A 21123-nucleotide genomic window follows, 5' to 3' on the forward strand; every position below is an offset into this window, starting at 1 on the left:
AAAGGTGAAGAGAGAGATTCCATGTAGCCCTGCCGGGGACAGACACTGGACCAGTAAGCCACAGCCATGTGGCCATACACAGATTACTAGAAATGGGTTAAATTAAGATGTAGGAGTTAGCTAATAAAGAAGCTAGAACCAATGGGCCAAGCAGTGATTTAATTAATACAGTTTCTGTGTGATTATTTCGGGGCTGAGCTGTCAGGAACGAAGAAGTGGCCTCCCTACTACAAATTGGCGCCCAAGCAACCTTCTTCAACAAACTGGCACCAACAATGATGGGCTAAATCCATGAAAAACCTGAGAGGACTTGGAAAAGAACTCTAGAAACACACAAAAAAAGTTTACCCACATTTTTTTTCAGCTGGTGGCTTGCCACAGCTCCTTTAAGACAGTCTTTCCTGATTCAGTGTAGCAGGAAAAAGCTGTGCTGTTTTGAAATGCTGTCTTTCTGGGCTGTGCTGCCAGAGCAAACCCTAACTCAGGCAGGTCCAGCTACAGAGCATTTGAGTGGGGTTTGTGAGCAGACTGCTGCACCTTGCTTAATGGCAGCATGGACTGGCTGTGTGCCTGGAAGTGGGGCAGTGCACACAGCTCAGAGGCACAAACAGCTCTGCCATGCTGGACTGTGTGGAGCAAGCAGGAAGTACCGTATATACCACAGTAATGCCGCAGCTTTACGTTTTAAGAAGTGCTTCTGGACAGTAAAGAATTACAGATTCACAATAGGACAGATTCAGACATAAAAGAACTCTAAACGAGTCACAGTGTTGGATAAGTGTACATAGGCTCAGGAGAGAGAAGAAAAAGAATATAGAGAGTCATAAAAGGAAGTTAATGTTTTAAAAAGAAAAGGTAAAGTCTTTAAAGAGACAGAGTACAGATAGTCATAGATTAAAAGGAGTTAAAAAAAAGAATGAGCCATGTAAAGATGGAATATACACAGAGAGTCTGGGTTATGTATACTATTGTGTTTTCTTTAAATTTTTTGACTGTGAAGGAGCTAAGTACAGAGAGACATTTTATTGTACAGGCTGCTAAGCTAAACCAACATAAAGGTGTCTTGACTTTAAAATTTGAGTCTAAGGATATATTGCTTTGGAAAAGAGGTTCTTTTGTTTCCACAGAGGATGAGAACCTGTGGATTGCTTCCAGAATAATATGGTTTGATAGACCAAAATTCCTTGAAAGGTCGCCGTGAACAACCCCCAAAATTACTTTGCCCAACTGCTGACTGAGATGAACCTGGCACACAGGATACAACATGAAAGACCTGATTAACAGTGACTCCAAACAGCAGGAAGAAGTTTGGACAGAACTATGCCCATATTCCCAAAGATTGTTGTAAATGTTTCTTTACATTTAAAGAAGAATATGCTATAGAGATGGATACTTTGTATTGGTATGGATCTTGGTTTATTAATACAAGTTTTAGGTCAATTTTGTTATATGTATATGTCTGCTCTTGACTAAGGTATTTTGTTTGTACAGTTCATTTGTAAATGTAATTATAATTAAGAAATATAGGATAATAGATAATCATCTATAATAGTCAAGCTTGTAATCATGTTAGTTAGATTTTCTAGACATATAAAGATATGTTTCAGTTAGATAGGTATTCTTCAAATCTTTCAGAGACCTTCAGAATATGGCATTTAAAATGTTTAAGAACTTAAGACTTTTCATGACAGTGAGACACATCTGCTCCTGGCAGCACCAAACTACTTCAAGAGGATGATGGGCATTGAAGAGCCTCCTTATGGAGTTGGTTAGCCATTTGGGCAAGAAACTGCTCTTGCCTGGACTGCTTGACTGGACATGCAGGACCCACAGAAAAATGACTGCTGAACTTGCCTAAAGGTGAGACGATCCTTTGGGGTTCCTGCTTCATGAAAGAGTCTGCTAGGCATTCTGCAGGACACAGAAAAATGTGACGGACAAACTGCCAGTATAGGCGGAACTGCCTTTGAAACTTCCTGCTTCGTGGAAAAGTCTGCTGGATACTATGGGCCTGTAGTCTGAAGATGGATGCCCCAGTAGTACAGAAGAACTTTGGGTGATTGTCCAGGTAGCGAGATGTCTCTGTCATTTCTAGAGTTTTGGAGGTTGCTTACAATGCACTTCCTGTTAACTTAGGTAATATTGCATCCTTCTGGAGTCTTTGATGGAGTTGAAGAATTTATAGTTATAGTTTTCCTCAGTTATGATAAAAGATAAAGTAGATATAAATATTGTAACTATAATTCTTGCTTGATACCTGTTTTGTTATATGTAATATTACTATGTTAAAGTTAAAACCTTCCTCTTTTATTTAAACAGAAAAGGGAAAATGGTGTAGGAGGTCCTTCTGTCTATGTGTTGCTTTTATTGGTTAATAAAGAAACTGCCTTGGCCTGTTGATAGGGGAGAACTTAGGAAGGTGGGGAAAACTGGACTAAATGCTGGGAGAAAGAAGGTGGAGAGAGAGTTGCTCTTCCAGAGACAGATGCTGGAACTTTAGCCGGTAAGCCACAGCCACATGGCCATACACAGATTACTAGAAATGGGTTAAATTAAGATGTAAGAGTTAGCCAATAAGAAGCTAGAACCAATGGACCAAGCAGTGATTTAATTAATAGTTTCTGTGTGATTATTATTTTGGGGCCGAGCAGTTGGGAACAAACAAGCAGCCTCCCTACTACATCTGGGTTTGGAGAGATGACTCAGCTGTTAAGAGCACTTGCCCTTTCAGAAGACCAAGGTTTGATTCCTAGTACCTACATGACAGCTCACAACCATCTGTGATTCCAGTTCCAGGGAATCTGATATCATTTACTGACTTCCATAGGCACTGTACACACAGTATATAAATGTACATGCAGGTAAAACATCAAAAATAAAAAAAAACCAAACAAACAAAAAACCAAGCAACTTATTTGGCATACATTTCCTGATGAAAAAGGTTTTGGTTCTTCAAGACAGGGTCTCTCTGTGTAACAGTCCTGACTGTCCTGGAACTTACTCTGTAGACCAGGCTGGTCTTGAACTCACAGAGATCCACCTGTCTCTGTCTCCTGAGTGCTGGGATTAAAGGCATGTGCCATCACCACCTGGCCCAAAAAGCTTTAAAAACAAAAAGTTTGTGTGTGTTTGTGCAAGCATGTTGTGTGGTATATGCACAAATGAGTGCATTGGTGCTCACACTCATGTGGTCATATGCAAAGGACAGAGAGGATATTAGGTATCCTTTATTACTCTCCATCTTATTGTTTGAGACAAGGTCTTTGATTTAATCTCAGTTGACCATGTCAGCTCAGATGCCTAGTCAGTGAGTTTCTTGAAGCTGCCCATCTCTGCGTTCAACAATGTGGTTACAGTCATGCCAGGTTTTTTTATGGCAGTGCTTGGTATTCAAACCCAGGTTCTCTTATTTACATAGCAAGTGCTGTAACCCAATGAGTCATTGCCCCAGACCTGAATAAACTCCTAATTACCTTTAAAAAGTAAGATATTAACACTCAAGACCCTCTTCTTAATATGATAATTAAAAGTGGATTAGAATAGATTTTTAATACTGAAAAGACAATACTTACATCATTATGGATTGAAGTAGATAATAAAGTATGGATAGTAGATAAATAATAATAAATAGTATTTAATAGATAAATAATAGTAATTAATAGTAATAGTAATTAATAGATAAATAAATAGTATTTAATAGATAATAATAATAAATAGTAATAAAGTATGGATAGTAGATAATAAAGACTTCTTAAAAGTGGAAATATTTGACTTAATAGGTTAGTTTTAGATAGCATTGTAGAATTTGTTGAGTAATGACATGAGAAAAAGGTACAGGAAAATACAAGGTGAGCTTGGAATTTATTGCAGACAAGGAATGGAGAAGAGGATGCAGGTGGGCCTTACATTTTTTAATTATAAGCTGATGAAGGGGTCAAACCAGTTTGTAAACAGACCCAGACACTGAAATACAGTTTTCTACACACATGTGGACTTTTGGATGGAAAATAAAAATCTTACTTCAGAACAACATTAATCCCATTTTACAATCGATTCTCAAAGAAAAATGAAGAGTTGTATTTTCTTCCTTTACCTGGCAAAGGCACAAGATTGAAAGAAAATATCTAAAGGAATTATAATAAACCTGCTGCATTAAGTATCAATAGTAAATAGTTATGGGAGAGGAGGGTGTTAATGTACACCTATGTGTTATTTCAGAAATGAGGTATATATAAAAATATACCTGCTTTAGGGGAGAAAGCAATTCTATGGTGCTATACGTGCTTTCTTAGCAACTCTGAATAGGTTGGATTGAATATCATGCAAAACGCCGTTAGTAGTACTTAAAGAAGGGAACTATTGTCATATTTATTTGTTCTCTTTCATTCTGTCTTTTAAAAAGTAGACTACACTGTAATGTTTCATCTTTGTTTATTGACCATAGGAATGCTCTCCAGAGTGTAGCACACTGACCAAAGAATCACATACACACAAACGTACCAGGAGAATAACACTGAGAGATCACACATTACATGAGAATGGGTAGTTTAAAAAGGTGTCTTACAGATGCACTTTTCCTTCAGAATCGATTGTAAAATGGGATTAATGTTCTGAAGTATGATTTTTTTTCCATCCTAAACTGGTTGCCATTTTAAAGTCTGCATGTGTCTATAAAACTCTTTGGATCTGTTTACAAAAGTATTGTGATTCTAGTCAGAACGGAAGCTGAGATAGCTTTGTTTGGCATAGGAGTTTGAGAGAAGTCTTGGAAACAAAGTTTCCTCATCCCTTACAGACACACACACACACACACACACACACACACACACACACACACCACAGAACTATAGCTACCTGTCTCACTCCTAAATTTTTTGGGGGGTGATAGCTGTAAGATATATAAAGATTGTTACAGCTTTTTCTGAAGAACTTTCAGTGGTCTAAATAGGAGGCTTTGGAATTTTTTTTTTTTTTTTGGTAGGGTTTAAACTAAACCTTCACTTGTTTCTTAGGAAACTGACATATACACTAACAGACTTCAGTCCAGTTCTAAATACCTCAGCATAGTTGACATCAAAGCTGGTAATTCATTCATCTGCCATTACACAAACTCCACCTCCCCTGACATAGCTCTTAATAATAAATGTTTTAACATGCGGATGAGAAAATGCAGTGTTTTTAATGCTCAGGCAAGTAGGTATCCTAAAATATATTTTACACATGTACACACTTTTTTTCAAAATGATTAAATGCTGTAAGAAATGAAAGCTATAGTGAGTACTTACTGTGTGTGAGATAATATCCCCCAAACCATTCAATATTGTATAGTATTATTTAATCCTCACAACAATCTTATGAAATGGGTGTTTTTTGTTTTTGTTTTTTTTTTGGTTTTGGTTTTTTTAGTAGACAGATGAATTGATAGAGCACAGTGAGGTTCATTAATTTGCTGACTCTAGTATTTTCCTTTTTACTTGTATTAATTTGGGAACACCCTTAAATAACATTTAGGAGTTAACTTATTTCCTAATGTCTGAACTTAATTATCTTTCGACCTACTTAATGATATACATTTTTTTGTTATAAAAAATACCAAACAAACCAAAACTTAAAATCTTTGAGTTCTATATTTTGGTCCTCTCCTCTAGTTCCTACTACCTGAAAGCCTGAAGTGGGGGGGACAGATTGAGCCCAGCAGCCTGAACCCAACCCAGAGAATAGGGTTACCCATTTGAAACTTTTGTTTTTCAATTTTTCCCATCTTGTTCTTTAATAAAATAAATAAAACCTCCTTTTTCCTTTCCAGAAAGTGAAAACAGTATTTTTAGCTTTTAATAACGTTTAGCTTAAAATGTAACGTTCAAATAATGTTAAAACATGGTAGTTTAGTACAAATAAAGTATCTGCCACCATGAATCTGTTAATAAATTTTAACACCTTTTAAAAAATACTGAAGCAATATTCATTTACTGCTAAGTATGTGCCTGAGGTAGTCGTAAGTACAGGAAGAGCTCCCTGCAGCTGTGCTTAGGTGCTGTGCAGATCGTAGTCAACTGTATTCATAGACTGCTGGCTGCATTGTCATCTTTTTCTTCTTAAAGGCTGAAGCTCAGCTTAGTTTTTAAAACTAAATTTACTCATATTTAGTCCATTTTTCAAAATTCTAAGTTTCCTGAACAACTTTTAATATTCATAAAGAACAGTACAAGTAAAGAAAAAGGATCTATATTTAAAGACAGTGCATCAAATTCAGTAAGATTAAGTAAACCAAGTTAATCTCCTTTACAGATTTCACAATATGTTGATAGATATTTAAAAGCATTGTGCATATCTAAAAAATATAGAAGATAGGGGCTGGAGAGTTGGCTCAGTGGTTAAGAGCATTGACTGCTCTTCCAGAGGACCCGAGTTCAATTCTCAGCTCACAACTGTCTGGAATTTCAGTTCCAGGGGACTTGACACCACAGCAAAACACCAATGCACATCAATTAAAAATAAATAAATAAAAGAATGTATACATCCTAAGGAGACACTTGTTCACCCCTTTTAAAAAAAATATAGAAGATAGAGAGTACTTAATACTACACATTATATTAACTTACCTTTATCTAAAACCTGATGTAAACTGCTTCTATTACAGGTTTGATTTCTTTCCTCAGCCTGTTGTTTATTCATCTGCTAATCACAAATCTAATTTCCAAACAAAGGGAAATGGAAGATTTGGCATTAGTTCAGGTCACAGCAAGGGCCCTGTGTTTCTTTTGCATAGAGTTTAAGTACTTAGCACCACCTCCCCTTAGGCTCTTGCCTGCCTTTGTCAGCAGGAACTTTCTGAATCCATATGGAAGTGTAACAGCATTTAATTTTCAGCTTTTTGCAACCTGGCTCTTTCACTACAAGTGATTCACCTGTAAGTTTTCCCCCTTTATTACATTTTATCCCTCTTTTAATGGGAGTTTTCTAGGTCTGATTATGTTTATCTGTGTAACCTTTGGCATTAAGCCTATTTGTTACTAATTGCAATGGTACCATTTTCTCTTATAATTTAGTAGCTGTCATGTGTCCATCAGCCATTTTATGGACAATGATATTCAAGTAGTTTTTTAACCCCTTTAAATTCACAAAGCCAAAATGACTTTTCTCTCGTAGGAATGCCAGAATCACCTCCGCAGATATGGAAATGTGAATCTGGAACTGGTGACTCGAATCATTAGAGATGGTGGCCCATGGGAGGATCCAGTGTTGCAAGCTATTCTTAAAGGCCAACCGGCATCTCAGGAGATAGGTACTTGAGGAGAGTCAAAACCAAAACCATTTCTTTTCTAACTTGGCCTAAAGTGCTTCTTGACACCAGCTTTGTTACATTTCTTTCTAGTAATGGTACTAAGACTGTTGACATATTTACTGGGTAATACAGGGTGTTTTTTTTTTTCAGTTACATTTTAAAAATCCGTTTAAGTAGGAATGCTTTTTGTTGTTGTTGCTTAAAGCCCAAAGCCTAAACTTTCTTTCATAAAAATAGCATACCGAATATTCATTGCATAGGAGTTCTCTTGTAAAGCTTGGAACTTTAAATTTATTATCCCTGTTACTGTGGTAACACATTCTTGTATCTTATTCTATAGTTAGTCAAGTACCCAGTGCACAGCAATTACTTAATACTGACACATATTGGTTGAATGATCACATGATGAATGAACCAATCAATTAAATTTCAAATAAGATAGTATTTCTTAAACTAATAAAATTTTGTCTTATTCTCTCATTACTTACATCCTTCTTAGCCATCAGTTCCTGTCATACAGATCCACAGTGTGCTCTTGTGAGCCAAAGTTTCTTACTGAAGCAAGAGGTTCACTTCTCTACTCCTACTTGTTAATTTTTTAGTTTCCATAATATTAAAATGTGAGTTCTAAGATACATTGGATCACCAAAATTTAAGATGTATGAGTAAACCATAATGCATAAGGACAAAAATGTAGAAAATATTTTGAAATCATGAAGTTTATGAAGTACAGTTATAAGAAAGCCCAAGAGAACAGACAAGCTCTCCAACTTGGGAATAGTTTACACCAGCATGTGTTGAACATGTTGGGATATTTGTACCAGATTATGAGGTGGAGTGTGTGGCGAAGGGACAATAATGCTGGGCTTAATGCTAAGTGTGAAGAACCCATGGGGAACAAGGGAAGCTGCTGCTTGATGTTTGGATCTTGGCAAGCACTTAGAGAAAATCAGAGGGAGACAGTTGGAACTGGGGAGAAAGGCTTGCTTACTGAGGAAAGATATAAAAAGTAAAATATAGAAAAGGATAAGGGGCATAATGAGAAAACTGTGGCCAGAGAAATAGAGGATAGCAACAAGAAACCACAAATGGAGAAAGCAGGAGCTAGCTTGATGGCTCAGAAGGGAAAGGAACTTGCTATCACATGCTTGTTAATCTGAGTATAATCCCCGTTAACTAGCTTCTTAACCTGAGTACAATACACACAAAACAGTATTTTTTTTATTTTTTATATAATTTTTTGAAGAGTGCAGGAGAGAAGAAAGTTTATTAGGCTTTTAAGGGAGCTTTAAGGCTTCTTTGAGGAAGCGCTAGACCTGTGGTTAGCTGGTGTGAAGGCTTGCGGGTCTTCAGGTGGGAATCACATTAAAATAATGAACATTCCTTTTATGACTAACTAGCATTCCTCATTTTGGGCAAAGGTTCACTACCGCCTCATTGATATAGATGACTCCTCTTTCGGTTGTAATCCTTGTGGTGAAGTTCAGACACTAATTTATTTTTGCATTAATTCCAAGTCAGCATTTACTTATACATTTAAAACTGAAGTATAAGTAAAATGTTTAAGTCAAAATGAAATATAGTCCATAAACACTTTAGTAGTTTTTAATGAAACTTAAATAATTGTGAAATGTTTAGATTTAAAAATCATAAAATATGGTTCCACTTAAGTCTCTGCCACTTACAATTTCTTTGTCATTGGAAAAGTCATTTAATCTCTAAAATGAATAGCACAGTACTTGTCCTAAGGTTGTTGGTAGGCTTGAATAACTTACACAGTTAAGTGTGTTTGTATTTATAAAATGAAAGTAAGCATAAGTTAGTAGTTATCCTTGGGGATACATGAACACATTAATAGACCTCTTTGGTACAGCTTTGCATTAATTTTATTTAATATTTAATTATTCATGAATTAGATTTTTCATAAACTTAGCTTACATTTCTCTACAGTTAACCTGATTTAATGTGGTTTTAATGTACTAATTTAGCATTCAGTCTTTATTTATAATGAGAATATGGGAATACAAGAATAAACTGTGTAATCTTAGGCCAGTGGAGCATTTTACACTTAAACATTATAATGTATTGATGAACTGTCTAAAGAAGAACATTTGATTTTCCCCTTTTATACAGTTTTAATTCTGTTTTTACTCCCTTTTTTAGACTAAGAAGAAATCAACTACTATTTCTTGAGTACTGTTTTGATGCTTTATTCTCATTTGATCAGCTATGTTAAGTGACTATTCAAAAATAAAAGTTTTACTATGGAACATGTTACTTAAACAGTTAATTTAGATAGGATGTTTTAGTTGTAAAGTTTTAAACAAGGCAGTCTGAATACTTTCTGAGAGTAATATTGTTTCCTTTTTTAATATAGTGAACAAATACTTAAGTTCTGAAAATCCACTGTTCTTTGAGCTGCGTGCCAGATACCTAATTGCCTGTGAGCGCATCCCTGAAGCCATGGCTCTGATTAAATCCTGTATAAATCACCCAGACATTGGTAAAGACTTGTACTTCCATCAAGCACTCTTCACCTGTCTGTTTATGTCACCTGTAGAAGATCAGCTGTTCCGGGAGGTATTTTTTTTTCCATATTACATTTTATTAATCTTACTAAAATTAAAACAAAAGCCATTGTTATTGCATTTCATGTGCAGTAATACCAAAGATTTAGAGATCACATTATCTAAATGTGTTCTCTGGTGACCATTCTTCAAGCTCATGTGAATTAGTCAGAATCTGATAATAACAAATGATTGAATTAGTACATTATACTTACTAAATTTTTGGTATGATACAGATAGAAACTAAGAAACATGGTTTTTTTCCTTTAAAGTGCTAAGAAACTAAATGCTTATGTTTATTTTGCTTTTCACAATAAAAGAAGGAATTATTTCCTAATCTGAATCTTACCCATTACAAGTACTCGTGAAACACATGTGCTATACTCTAAAATGTGAGACCATGAAATTTCTATAGTATATAATTCTAAAAGAAACTAGAAATCTACCAGTACTTGCAAGTATTTGAACAATAACTGCAACTAGATTTTTATACATTGTTAATGTCCGGAACTGAGTCTTACTTTCTTCTTATAGCATTTATTGAAAACTGACTGCAAGAGTGGGATTGATATCATCTGTAACACTGAAAAGGAAGGAAAGACTTTGCTAGCCTTGCAACTCTGTGAATCCTTTCTTATTCCACAGCTCCAGAATGGGGACATGTACTACATATGGTAAGTGTTTCTGATGCAGAAGATGAAATGAGGAAGTGATAAACAGAAGGATTGATTAGTGGAGGTTGCACTTTATATTTTCCTTACGGTTGTGTGAAAGTATTTAACTATTTAAAATAAAAAAGGTTTAGTTTTATTATATTTTAACTGTGTGTGTATGTATATGGGCATGTACATGTGAGTGCAGATGCCCGTGGAGACCAGAAGATGGCATCATATCCTCTGGAGCTGGAGTTGACTAGTGTTTGTGAGCCATCAACCATGGGTGCTAGGAACTAAATTAGAGTCTTCTACAACAGCAGTACAAGCTCTTAACTACCAAACCATCTCTCTAGGCCTGTTCGGAGTGGGAGGGCAGGGCAGATATTTTGTTTACCAAGTCTGACCACCCGTCTCCTTATTTAATAAAGACAAAAGGGCAATTAAACTTTTATCACCTAAGAATTAAAAAACAAAACAAATCTTTTGTGTTCAATGAATGTCCATTTAAAAATCTCATATTATTTTGGAATAAGTTGGGAAATAACTGTATATATTTGTAATATGTTCTTTTGTAAAATACTAAATGGATTATTTATCTTATGGTTTCTAGCTATCATTTTGTCTTAAAAATCTGTTGCAGAGTTAAGCCATATATACTCTTAAATATAATTCAAACTAATCTGCGTGCTTTCTTTATCCATCTCCATTTTATTAAAACACTTTTTAAAAAATGTTTACCATCATCTTTAATCTCACTTCATGTATATACTTTATCTTACTAAATTCCTCAAGAAGTTTCAGCATTTAGGAATATAATAGTTGCCAGATTATCTGGATGAGGCAATAGCTTAATTATAGTTAGTTGCTTGGCATCTGAGAAACAGTAGTAACAGAATAAAAAGAAAATAAAATACCCCAGATTATCAGCTAATAAAAATTTATTGAACAAATGTTATTTCTTGGTATCTTGAAGGTTATATTGAATGTATGTAGGAAGCTAGTAACTTATGAAACTTCAATACATACCAGGCAGTTCACTAGGGATATCTTTAAATAATAAAGGTAAGTGTACATTGGATATTTTTATTTTTTTAAACATCAGTTATTATCTTCATCATACATTGTTACTGAGGAGATTTACATGCATTAGTAGCTGGGAAATATGATTCATAAACAAGCCCATCCAGCATCTCAGAAGTCGGTGCTTCAGGAGATTTGAAACCAAAGTCTCTGAGTAGCAAACACAATGTTACTTCCTTCCTAGAGCAGTAGTAGTCATTTTTAAAAATTCATAATACAGAATAATGAAGTAATGAATTTTTAACTGAAAAATGTTTGTTATTCTGTCTTGACCAAAGAACTTTTTGATACCAGATTTGTTACATTTTTCTACTAGAATTACTTTTATGTGGTCTTACAGGATAACACCCTCTTATATAAAAAGGAGCGCTGTGCCCAGTGAGTCCAAGTCTGCTTGCATGATCTGGGCTCACAAGACTTACACAGTAAATAACATTTGAAAACAGGAAAATTCTCCACCAACTAGTTTAGTAGTTTCAAATTACAGTGCTTTGTATAACTATTAGGGCATTTTAAAGAATGCTAATATGAGCTAAATCCTTATGCATTGCCTTTACTTCAAATTCTCCTGCCTATCTGTCTTTTGTTCATCCTTGGCTATGTATTAGAAAATCATTTCTGTGAAATGATTTAAGTGCTCTATACTTTGTCTGTTCAAAAATATTGCAGAAAAGTACATAATCTAAAGATGATGTAAAAGATACAATTTTGTACTATAATATGCTTAAATTTTAAAATTACTTTTAGTATTTTAACAGAATTATTGCTCTAGTTGGCAATGGAACCTGGGAGAATGAAGCCATTAAATGAGTTGGACTAAAGCTTCAAGCAATACCCAATTTTATTCAAAACATCCGACATTGTATGATCTGAGGGTTAAGAAGCATCAAATGAATAAGATTACAATCACAGGGGCAAGTCACACGTGTCAAAAACATGTTTTTCCATAGAAGCATATAAGCAAATAACAGTAGATCTGAAGTAAACTCATTCCTATTCACTACACATGGGAGGGACAAAAAAAAGACATTCCCAGAACAATTCCATGTTTTTAAAGAAACTGAGGTCACAAGACTCCATTCTTGGGTGGTGTTCTGACAGTAGCATACTAAAGGTAAAAGTGTGTATTTTAAAGTTATAACATCAGTATTAGTACATTAAAATTAGAACTGCATTGACTCAATACTATATATTACTTAGGCATGCCAGCATACTGTTGGAAATCATTACTATCAATTCAAAATTATAATTTTTTATTTTTCTCTTTTAACTTCTGTTAATCTCAAAGGTAGGACATATAGCATACACTTTTATAACTACTTTACATATATTCTAACTAGGACAGTCTAGAATCGGGGAAAGGAACTAATGTCTGTCCTTGAATAAACTATTTTTTGATGTATGTCTTTTTCTCATTTACAGGGAGTTGATTTTCATATGGAGTAAACTACAGCTTAAATCTAATCCTTCAAAACAAGTGTTTGTAGATCAATGTTACCAACTTTTAAGAACAGCAACTAATGTGAGAGTCATATTTCCTTTCATGAAAATCATTAAAGATGAGGTACATATGATATTTATCCTTTTAGTTTTTAGATTTTAAGGCTGCATTCTCTGTATGCCACAATCTTTTCTATCCAGCTTCAAACATTCAGCATGGTACATGAAATAAAAGGGGAAAGCCAGTTTATTGTTACTTAATTTGAGAACAATTGCTTCCATGTGAAATGCTTTTCTTATGACTTAAGCAAAATTATCATTTTTACCATAATAAGTTCTTTTTTGAACATTAATTTACAAATAATCTGATAATATCCATTATCACTGTCTCAGAAAAATCTTAGTTGATGGTAAAACTATATGTAGTTAAGTGGGATTACAAGAATATAAGAAACTAAGAGGATTTACAAATGGTTACTCTTTCCTTTAATCCATAACCATATGTAGGCAGTATGACATGCAACATACACAGATACCTTATAACATAAATACATTGTGATTTCTTGTCCTATTCAAATAAGTATTGATTATTTTAGCCATTACAGGAATAAAGTTGACTGCAGTAGATCAATAAAATATTCTGTAGTTAAAGCTAATATAATTATCATTAACAGACGTAAAGGTTGACTTATTTTCATACAATTTCTAGTAGGCTTATTATTCTACTTTATTAGATTTGTATGATGCCCCTTTCATATTTGCAAAATATGAAGAAAATGCCTAGTCTGTATAATAATAACAATAATATAATACCAATATTATAAGTACTATTTAGTAGACAAAATTTGCACAGGTATTAAAAAATAATTTAATTACTTCTCGGCATCTATTTGAAATAGTATGCATTGACCTTTCTGTCAGAGAATGAGAATGATCCTCCAAGTGAGCCCAGAATTGAAAGAAAGTCTAAACAAAGTTTGTAAGTATTTTATATTGTGGTTATTGGTCTTGTCACTCTTGAAAATTAAATATAAAACCCTATCAGGTTATTACCATTTAATAAAAGTTATGTGCTATATAAGGGTAAAAAACATAATTATTGAAGAGATGTACACTAGAAATCTTTCCCATACTTTGGAACATTGTTTCATAAAGTTTTCCTTTTGGAGTTGTATTTAAACATGAAAGCAGTTAGAATAATGATTTTTTAAAGTCATATTTAGTGGAATTATTTTTGTTTTTTTAGGTTGAAGAAGAAGGCTTACAAATTTGTGTTGAAATATGTGGTTGTGCCCTTCAGCTTGATCTTCATGATGATCCTGAAACTAAATGTCTTATTTATAAGACCATTGCACATTTTTTGCCAAATGATCTAGAAATCGTCAGGGTTTGTGCTCTGTCAGTATTTTTTCTTGAGCGTTCCTTAGAGGCCTACCACACTGTTGAGGAGCTTTACAGACGTCCTGATGAGGAGTACAGTGAAGGTACAAGTACTGTTCAAAATCGTGTTCGTTTTGAATTACTTCCAATTTTGAAAAAAGGATTATTTTTTGATCCTGAGTTTTGGAACTTTGTAATGATTAAGAAAAACTGTGTGGCATTACTGCGTGATAAATCAGCAGTGAGACTTCTGAATGAAAATACACTGGAAAATTCTGCAGGTAGTCTAAAAAAGACAGTGGGACAGCAGAGTGTGGATGAAGGGCTTGACACACTCACCGATCAGAGCACTGGAGAGACTGATCTTGATGATGTGTCTGGAGTGCCGTCTAAAGGTCATGTTAATGCAAAGAGAAACCTCAGTGCTCTTAATACTTCCAAAGCGGATCACAGTGTCCCAAGGCATCGGTGCATGTTATGTAACAAGGAATTCCTTGGTGGCCACATTGTAAGACATGCTCAGGCTCATCAGAAAAAAGGCAGTTTTTCATGTGTGATCTGTGGTAGGAAATTTAGGAACAGAGGACTTATGCAGAAGCATTTAAAGAACCATGTTAAGAAGATCCAGAGGCAGCAGATTGCTACAGCACAACAGGATGATCCAGAAGCCATCACTCTGGAAGAAATAAATTGTTCTAAAACTTCCATTTCTTTTGAAAATGGGAATTCAAATACTAAGGGTTTGGAAATAGAGACATTGACTGCTTCCACTGATGGAAACAAAGAGGTCACCCGTGAACACATGGCTGAATTTATTAAAATTCCCATTGGTATAGCAGAGAATGCTATTGAAAATGGCAAACCAGACACTTCTTTCAATAATATCTCAGAGTTTTTACCTCAGTGTGATGATGACTATGAAGAGGAAGAGAATGAAGCTGATTGTGAAGATGATTATGACCTAAATCAAGAAACATCAGTACTTCATAAAATCAATGGAACTGTTTGCCATCCAAAAGATGTATATGCTACAGACCAAGAAGGTAATTTCAAGTGCCCTGCTCTTGGCTGTGTAAGGATATTTAAAAGAATTGGATTTCTAAATATGCATGCGAGGACTGTACATCCAACTGATTTAAATGTGCGGCAAACAGTAATGAAGTGGAGCAAAGGAAAATGCAAATTTTGCCAACGGCAGTTTGAAGATTCTCAACATTTTATAGATCACCTTAATAGACACAGCTATCCAAATGTGTACTTTTGTTTGCATTTTAATTGCAATGAGTCATTTAAGCTGCCATTCCAGCTTGCCCAGCATACAAAAAGTCACCAGATATTTCAAGCTCAGTGTAGTTTTCCAGAATGCCATGAGCTTTTTGAAGATCTTCCTCTGTTATATGAACACGAAGCCCAGCATTACTTAAGCAAAACACCAGAATCATCTGCACAACTGAGTGAAGCAGTTCTTAATCATCAGGAAATAGACCCTTCTAGTGATGAGAACCAAACGGTTTATCAGCCAGTTTCTACTAGTAAATCAAGGAAAGATTCTACAGAACCAAAGACATATATAGACACTATGGAAAAGAAAACGGACAGTTTATTTCAGAATGGAAATGAACATTCTGATGATACTGTTTCAAATATAAGCTTGATAGACCAAAAGATGCCTGCCATAGAGCCAAATCCTGAAAATAGTCATAGTAGCAGTGATTTAGTCAATGGACATGGTGAAATAGAGCAAACACTGTTAGTTGCGTCAGACCCTTCTCTGAAATCAGATATAAACAGAAACAGGACAGAAAATGGTTCTGTTTTAACCAATGTTGTGTCACAAGAACACAGTGCCCTGTCAGTATCTCAGGCACCATCTAAACCAAATCTTACAAGTGAACATACTTCATATGGCTTAATTTTAACAAAGCCATATGTTAGACCTTTGCCTCCCAGTTACCTTGATGAACGATACCTTAGTATGCCAAAACGCAGAAAATTTCTGACTGATCGAGTAGATGCCTGTTCTGATCAAGATAACATATGTAAAAAACCAGTGGAAAGATTACGATGTGGCAAATGCCTGACCACCTACTGTAATGCAGAAGCACTTGAGGCTCACCTTGCACAAAAGAAATGTCAGACACTCTTTGGATTTGATTCAGATGATGAAAGTAAGTCTTCTCTTTTCAGTAACTATATCTATAGAGATAAAAAGACACGATTAATGTAGCCATAATGTATCTTTGTACTGCTAGGACCATTAACATCTAACATTTATGTATTTCAGATGATAAAGCACTATTTCACATATTTCCTTTCAATCCACAACCAGTATGATTTTATGAAATTAATATCCTTGTTTTAGATTAAGCAACAACCTCACAAGTAGTTTGCATAGGCTTGTGAACCTTGGAAGCTGGGACTCAAGATTTTTCACTCTTTTCTCCTGCTTTTCTTACTGTTCTGTACTCTTTCTATTACCAGTGGCTTTTCTTCATTCTAAGTTTCATATAATAGAGACAGTAAATTTCATCAGCATGGTAGAATAGGAAGCAAGTGAAATTAAATTGGTGTCAAAAATAGAAGAGCCTGGTGAGATGGCTCAGCAAATAAAATATTTCGTGTGCAGTGCTGAGGACTAGACTTCAGATTGCTAGCACTCATGCTGGGCTGGCCTAGTGCCTTGCCTCTAATTCTAACATGTAGGAGGCTCAGATAAGATCACCAAGCAAGCTGGCTAGCTAGACTAGCAGAACTGTGAGCTTTGGATTCCAGTGAGAGAACCTGCTTAAATAAGGTAGAAAATGATCAAGAAAGATAACCCAACATCAGCCTCCGATCTCCACATGTATGTACACATGTGCTCACGCACTGGCATGCGTACACATACATGTACAACACAAAACATATGCACACATGGATACAAGAAATATAAGCCTTGCTTTTCTACTATAATCCATAAAACTTGCATTAACACATATTTTATTTTACAGGTGCCTGATAATGTCTCAGAAAGATCTTTTGATCATGCTGTAGTGTAAAACAAACAAACAAAAAACACTACAAGAAAATGCATCATCCAGTTTGCTATTTCCCTGATGGCCTTAATTTTAGAGTGGTCTCGGATTACTAAAGAAAAGACAAAGCACATTTTCTGGAATGAACTTGCAGTGGAGATGTGCCGGCTAAGACTCCAAAAGGGTTATAAAACTCCCAAAGTACCAGTTATCCATGAAACCACACTTTTTAAAAGTTTATGGTGATTAATGGCAGCATGTTCAGTTTTGCTTATGTGAAAACACATTTGGGTAACTAGTGAGAAATAAAAACCAGCTATGGCCTTACTGAAGAAAGGAAAAAGTTGATTCATTATAATAAGGTGAAGGGGGAGCTGGTTTACAATAAACAATGTAAAACATTCTGAAAATGGGATTTGATTTGTTTTCTTGTCATGCATATTATGTCTTCCCTCTGGTCAAACATATTTTAAAGAACCATTCATTGCTCTTTAGTTTGTGATATAATTTAGAAGCTGATATATAGAAATGAAGCTTGATTTATCACCATGCTATCTACTAAGGATTGTAACTTGTTTTCAGATGACTAAGTATACAGGTCAGAGTTGAGTGAATGGCATGCCACCATTGAAAAATAAAAATCCAAACAGAAACAGTGGTTGGTTAATAAGCTCTTGATAAGAACATTCAGCATCCCACTTCTGTAAACTCAGTTCGTTATATTTAAAATGCAGCAGTGTTAAGTAGAAAAGTAAGAAAAGTATCAGTTTCTTTGGGAGGATGCAAGAAGAATCTAAGTCCATCGCATGGTAGACAATTGAAGGAAAAACACTGAATTGAAAATTCTTCAATGTGAATAATGGTAAAAGCACACTGGGATATTTCTATCTGTACATAGTATTAGGACATTGCTTGATGATTCATAGTAAAGTCCTTTAGACATTAGTGTGAGTTATCTAAGTATGATCCTATGAAAATAATTGGCTTAAAAGTATGTTTGGTAAGAATCAGATGAAGAGTTTACTTTATTGAGTTAGGTTAATTAATTCCAAAGTGAGCCATACTAATGTACTTTCTTCAACAGTGATGAATTTGGCCTGCAAAATAATTTTTGTACTTAAGAAAGTATTTACCAAAATTTGCACAACAGGAACACATAAGATATATTAATGCATTATTGTCTTTGGTTACCATTAATTTTCCTAAGAAAGATTTTAACTTATTAAGTTATTAAAACAAATGTTTTACAGGTTAAAAAATCCTCTAGATATTTTACACTTATCTACCTATTCCTATATTACTCAGAAGTGCGATAAAGAGAATACAAACAGGTGAATTCTTTAGACACACTTTATATCACTGACAACTGAGTGTGTTCCAGTTATTCTAGCATGGTTTTATGTAAATCAGACAATCCCATCACACATATTATAGATTTTAGGACATTATGGTTACTTGAATGAGGTTATAAAAATGAGACATTACTTTTAGGGTGGCATCCAGATGTTAAAATTTTTTTTTTCCAGGAATGCTATACCAGAGGATTTTTTTTTTAAAAAAAGTTATGTATTTTATTATTTACCATGGGCATTTGCAACTATGCAATGATGGTCGTTAGTCCATTCCAATCAGATTTAAGTTTGTTTTAGTTTTGTTATTTAGCCTACATTAGGCTGTGGAATTTTCATGCAGAAATTAGATAAGTACAACTCAAAAGTTCTAAATCCATTAAATTAAACTCAAACTGTTTTCCATATTTCCTGACACTAAAAAAAATGTAATAATTGACTTTTAGTTCATCTTAAAAGTATATCTTGTAATAAAAATTGTTTGGAAACTGGTTCATTTGCACAATGAAGTTTTTTTTGGAAACATAATTTCTGCTTTGTACATTTTCCACTTAACATTTTACCATTTCTTTTTACAAACTGTAACCACTGATAAATATAAATACATAAAATGTTATTTTCGTGAATTTTGAAGTTTGTGTGAAGATGTCTTAAACAAATTCCACCTGCTACTTTGACTTTAAGCTTAATTTGAAGGTTTTCTCTTGTGTTGCTGGAAGAATTTTTCATATAGATAAAAATGGTTCATATTTAATCAAATCAAAATGTCATGTAACATTCTGTTTGACCACATTTTTCTTACCTCTTTATATACTTCTCACTTTTACCTCTTGAAAGAATGTGTGCATTTTATGATTTTACTCCAAAACATTTTGCTTTTGTGTGAACTTCCCGCAGATCTGGTTTGGGATTTAGAAAGGAAGCTTTTGTCTTACACTCTTTTCCATCTTCTTTCTTTTTTTTCTACTTTTGTGTTGAGGATACATGGACCAAGTTTCAAATCTTTGTTTTAAAATTCTTCTATGTGTCAGTGAGGTCAGGAAAAGTGCATACCTGAATCCTTGCTGCTAGACTGAGAAGATGCACAGGAGGGAATCTCCATGGACAAGGACACTGGTACTTTGGGCACTAGCCATATTCATTTTTTTAAAACCACCAATATATAATGAATACATAATTTATATCATTGATCTTGTGATTCTTTTCAAATCACACTTAACTTTTAGCTGTAATTCCATGTTTGGTTTAATGTTGTATGAATGAAAAGCCTAAAAGGGATGATAGTGTTTATTTTTTAATTTATTTGGTACTGTCAAACACCTTTCAGAATGAGCAAATGCTGCATATGCATTTTGGGATTGTTAGTATGTGGAAGATATTACAGATTCAGCAAGAAGGGAAATTTGTGCTTCCTTGTTGAATATTAAATTATTTTACTTTGCATTTTATAAAAGTAAAATTAAAACTGAGCCATTGAACTGCAATAAATCAACAATAGTGTCTCATTTCAAGAAACTTTTTGTATTGTACATAGATTTGTTCAATAAAACATTGTCCTTGTTGATAATGCAAGTGTTCAGTTTTATGTAGTACACTTTCAGCCTATATGAAAGAAATTTTTATGCCTCCTAAAAGTGAAATATTTCAGTTAATGTATCACATTCAAGTTATTGAAAAAAATTTCGAAACCTCATAGAAAATGATGGAAGTAGGGTTTTGTTTATATTTAAAGTCTGGATGGGGGTAACGGTTCATAGAGGAAGCTGAAAAGGTGGTTCAGAGGGACCTGGGTCAGTTCATAGCATCACATGGCAGCCCACAACAGTTCGAGGGGCTTAAAACCCTTTTGTGTCTTCTATGGGCTCCAGTGCACGTACACATATTCACACACAAACATGACACACATAAAATGATGGCTACTGAAGTTACTTCAGTAGACTTTAGTAAAGGATAACTAAAGACTGCAGACTTGGGGCAAAAGGAAGTATCAGTGCTCTGCAGATGCCAGGCAATGTCATATGCCAACATTTGTGCCTTCAAGGATGAAGTGCTTCCTGTAACTTAAATGAGGGAGTCACTGGGTGTCGGGGTACAGCTTATTCCCTGGGATACACCTTATTCCCATCATGCTCAGGATTTTCATCCTTATTTTAAAAAGGATTAGGGGTGGAAACAGTGGAAAGCATGTTTGGCATGCTTGAGGCCCTGGTTTTAATGCCAATATTTTAAAAAAAAAATCATGAAAGTTACTATTTGATTCCAAAAGTGATCTTGAACATAAGGGCTCTTCTTTTAGTTCAGTAACAGGAACAAAACAACAACAAAAATCCCAAAATAACCCTGTCCAATTAG

General features: G+C 34.6%; 1 protein-coding gene across 4 annotated transcripts in view; it reads left to right on the top strand.

Moving 5' to 3' along the window:
• Znf654 (zinc finger protein 654) overlaps positions 1-20338 on the top strand; it is a 64516-nt gene extending 44178 nt beyond the window's left edge. The window contains exons 1-7 of one of the 4 annotated variants that reach the window (XM_048422315.3): positions 1692-1860; positions 7150-7285; positions 9663-9865; positions 10387-10526; positions 13011-13152; positions 14275-16576; positions 17399-20338. In XM_048422315.3, the coding sequence (XP_048278272.3) occupies positions 9749-9865; positions 10387-10526; positions 13011-13152; positions 14275-16576; positions 17399-17406 (2709 nt within the window). In that variant the 5' untranslated portion in view covers positions 1692-1860; positions 7150-7285; positions 9663-9748 and the 3' untranslated portion in view covers positions 17407-20338. Of the gene's footprint in view, positions 1-1691; positions 1861-7149; positions 7286-9662; positions 9866-10386; positions 10527-13010; positions 13153-14274; positions 16577-17398 lie in introns of those variants that run through there. The other 3 variants (XM_048422314.3, XM_085685667.2, XM_085685668.2) reach the window with 3 other exon arrangements.
• Positions 20339-21123: the final 785 nt, after the last annotated feature.

The sequence above is a fragment of the Myodes glareolus genome, chromosome 2 (assembly GCF_982192425.1).
Source record: "Myodes glareolus chromosome 2, mMyoGla1.1, whole genome shotgun sequence".
NCBI classification, from domain to species: Eukaryota; Metazoa; Chordata; class Mammalia; order Rodentia; family Cricetidae; genus Myodes; species Myodes glareolus.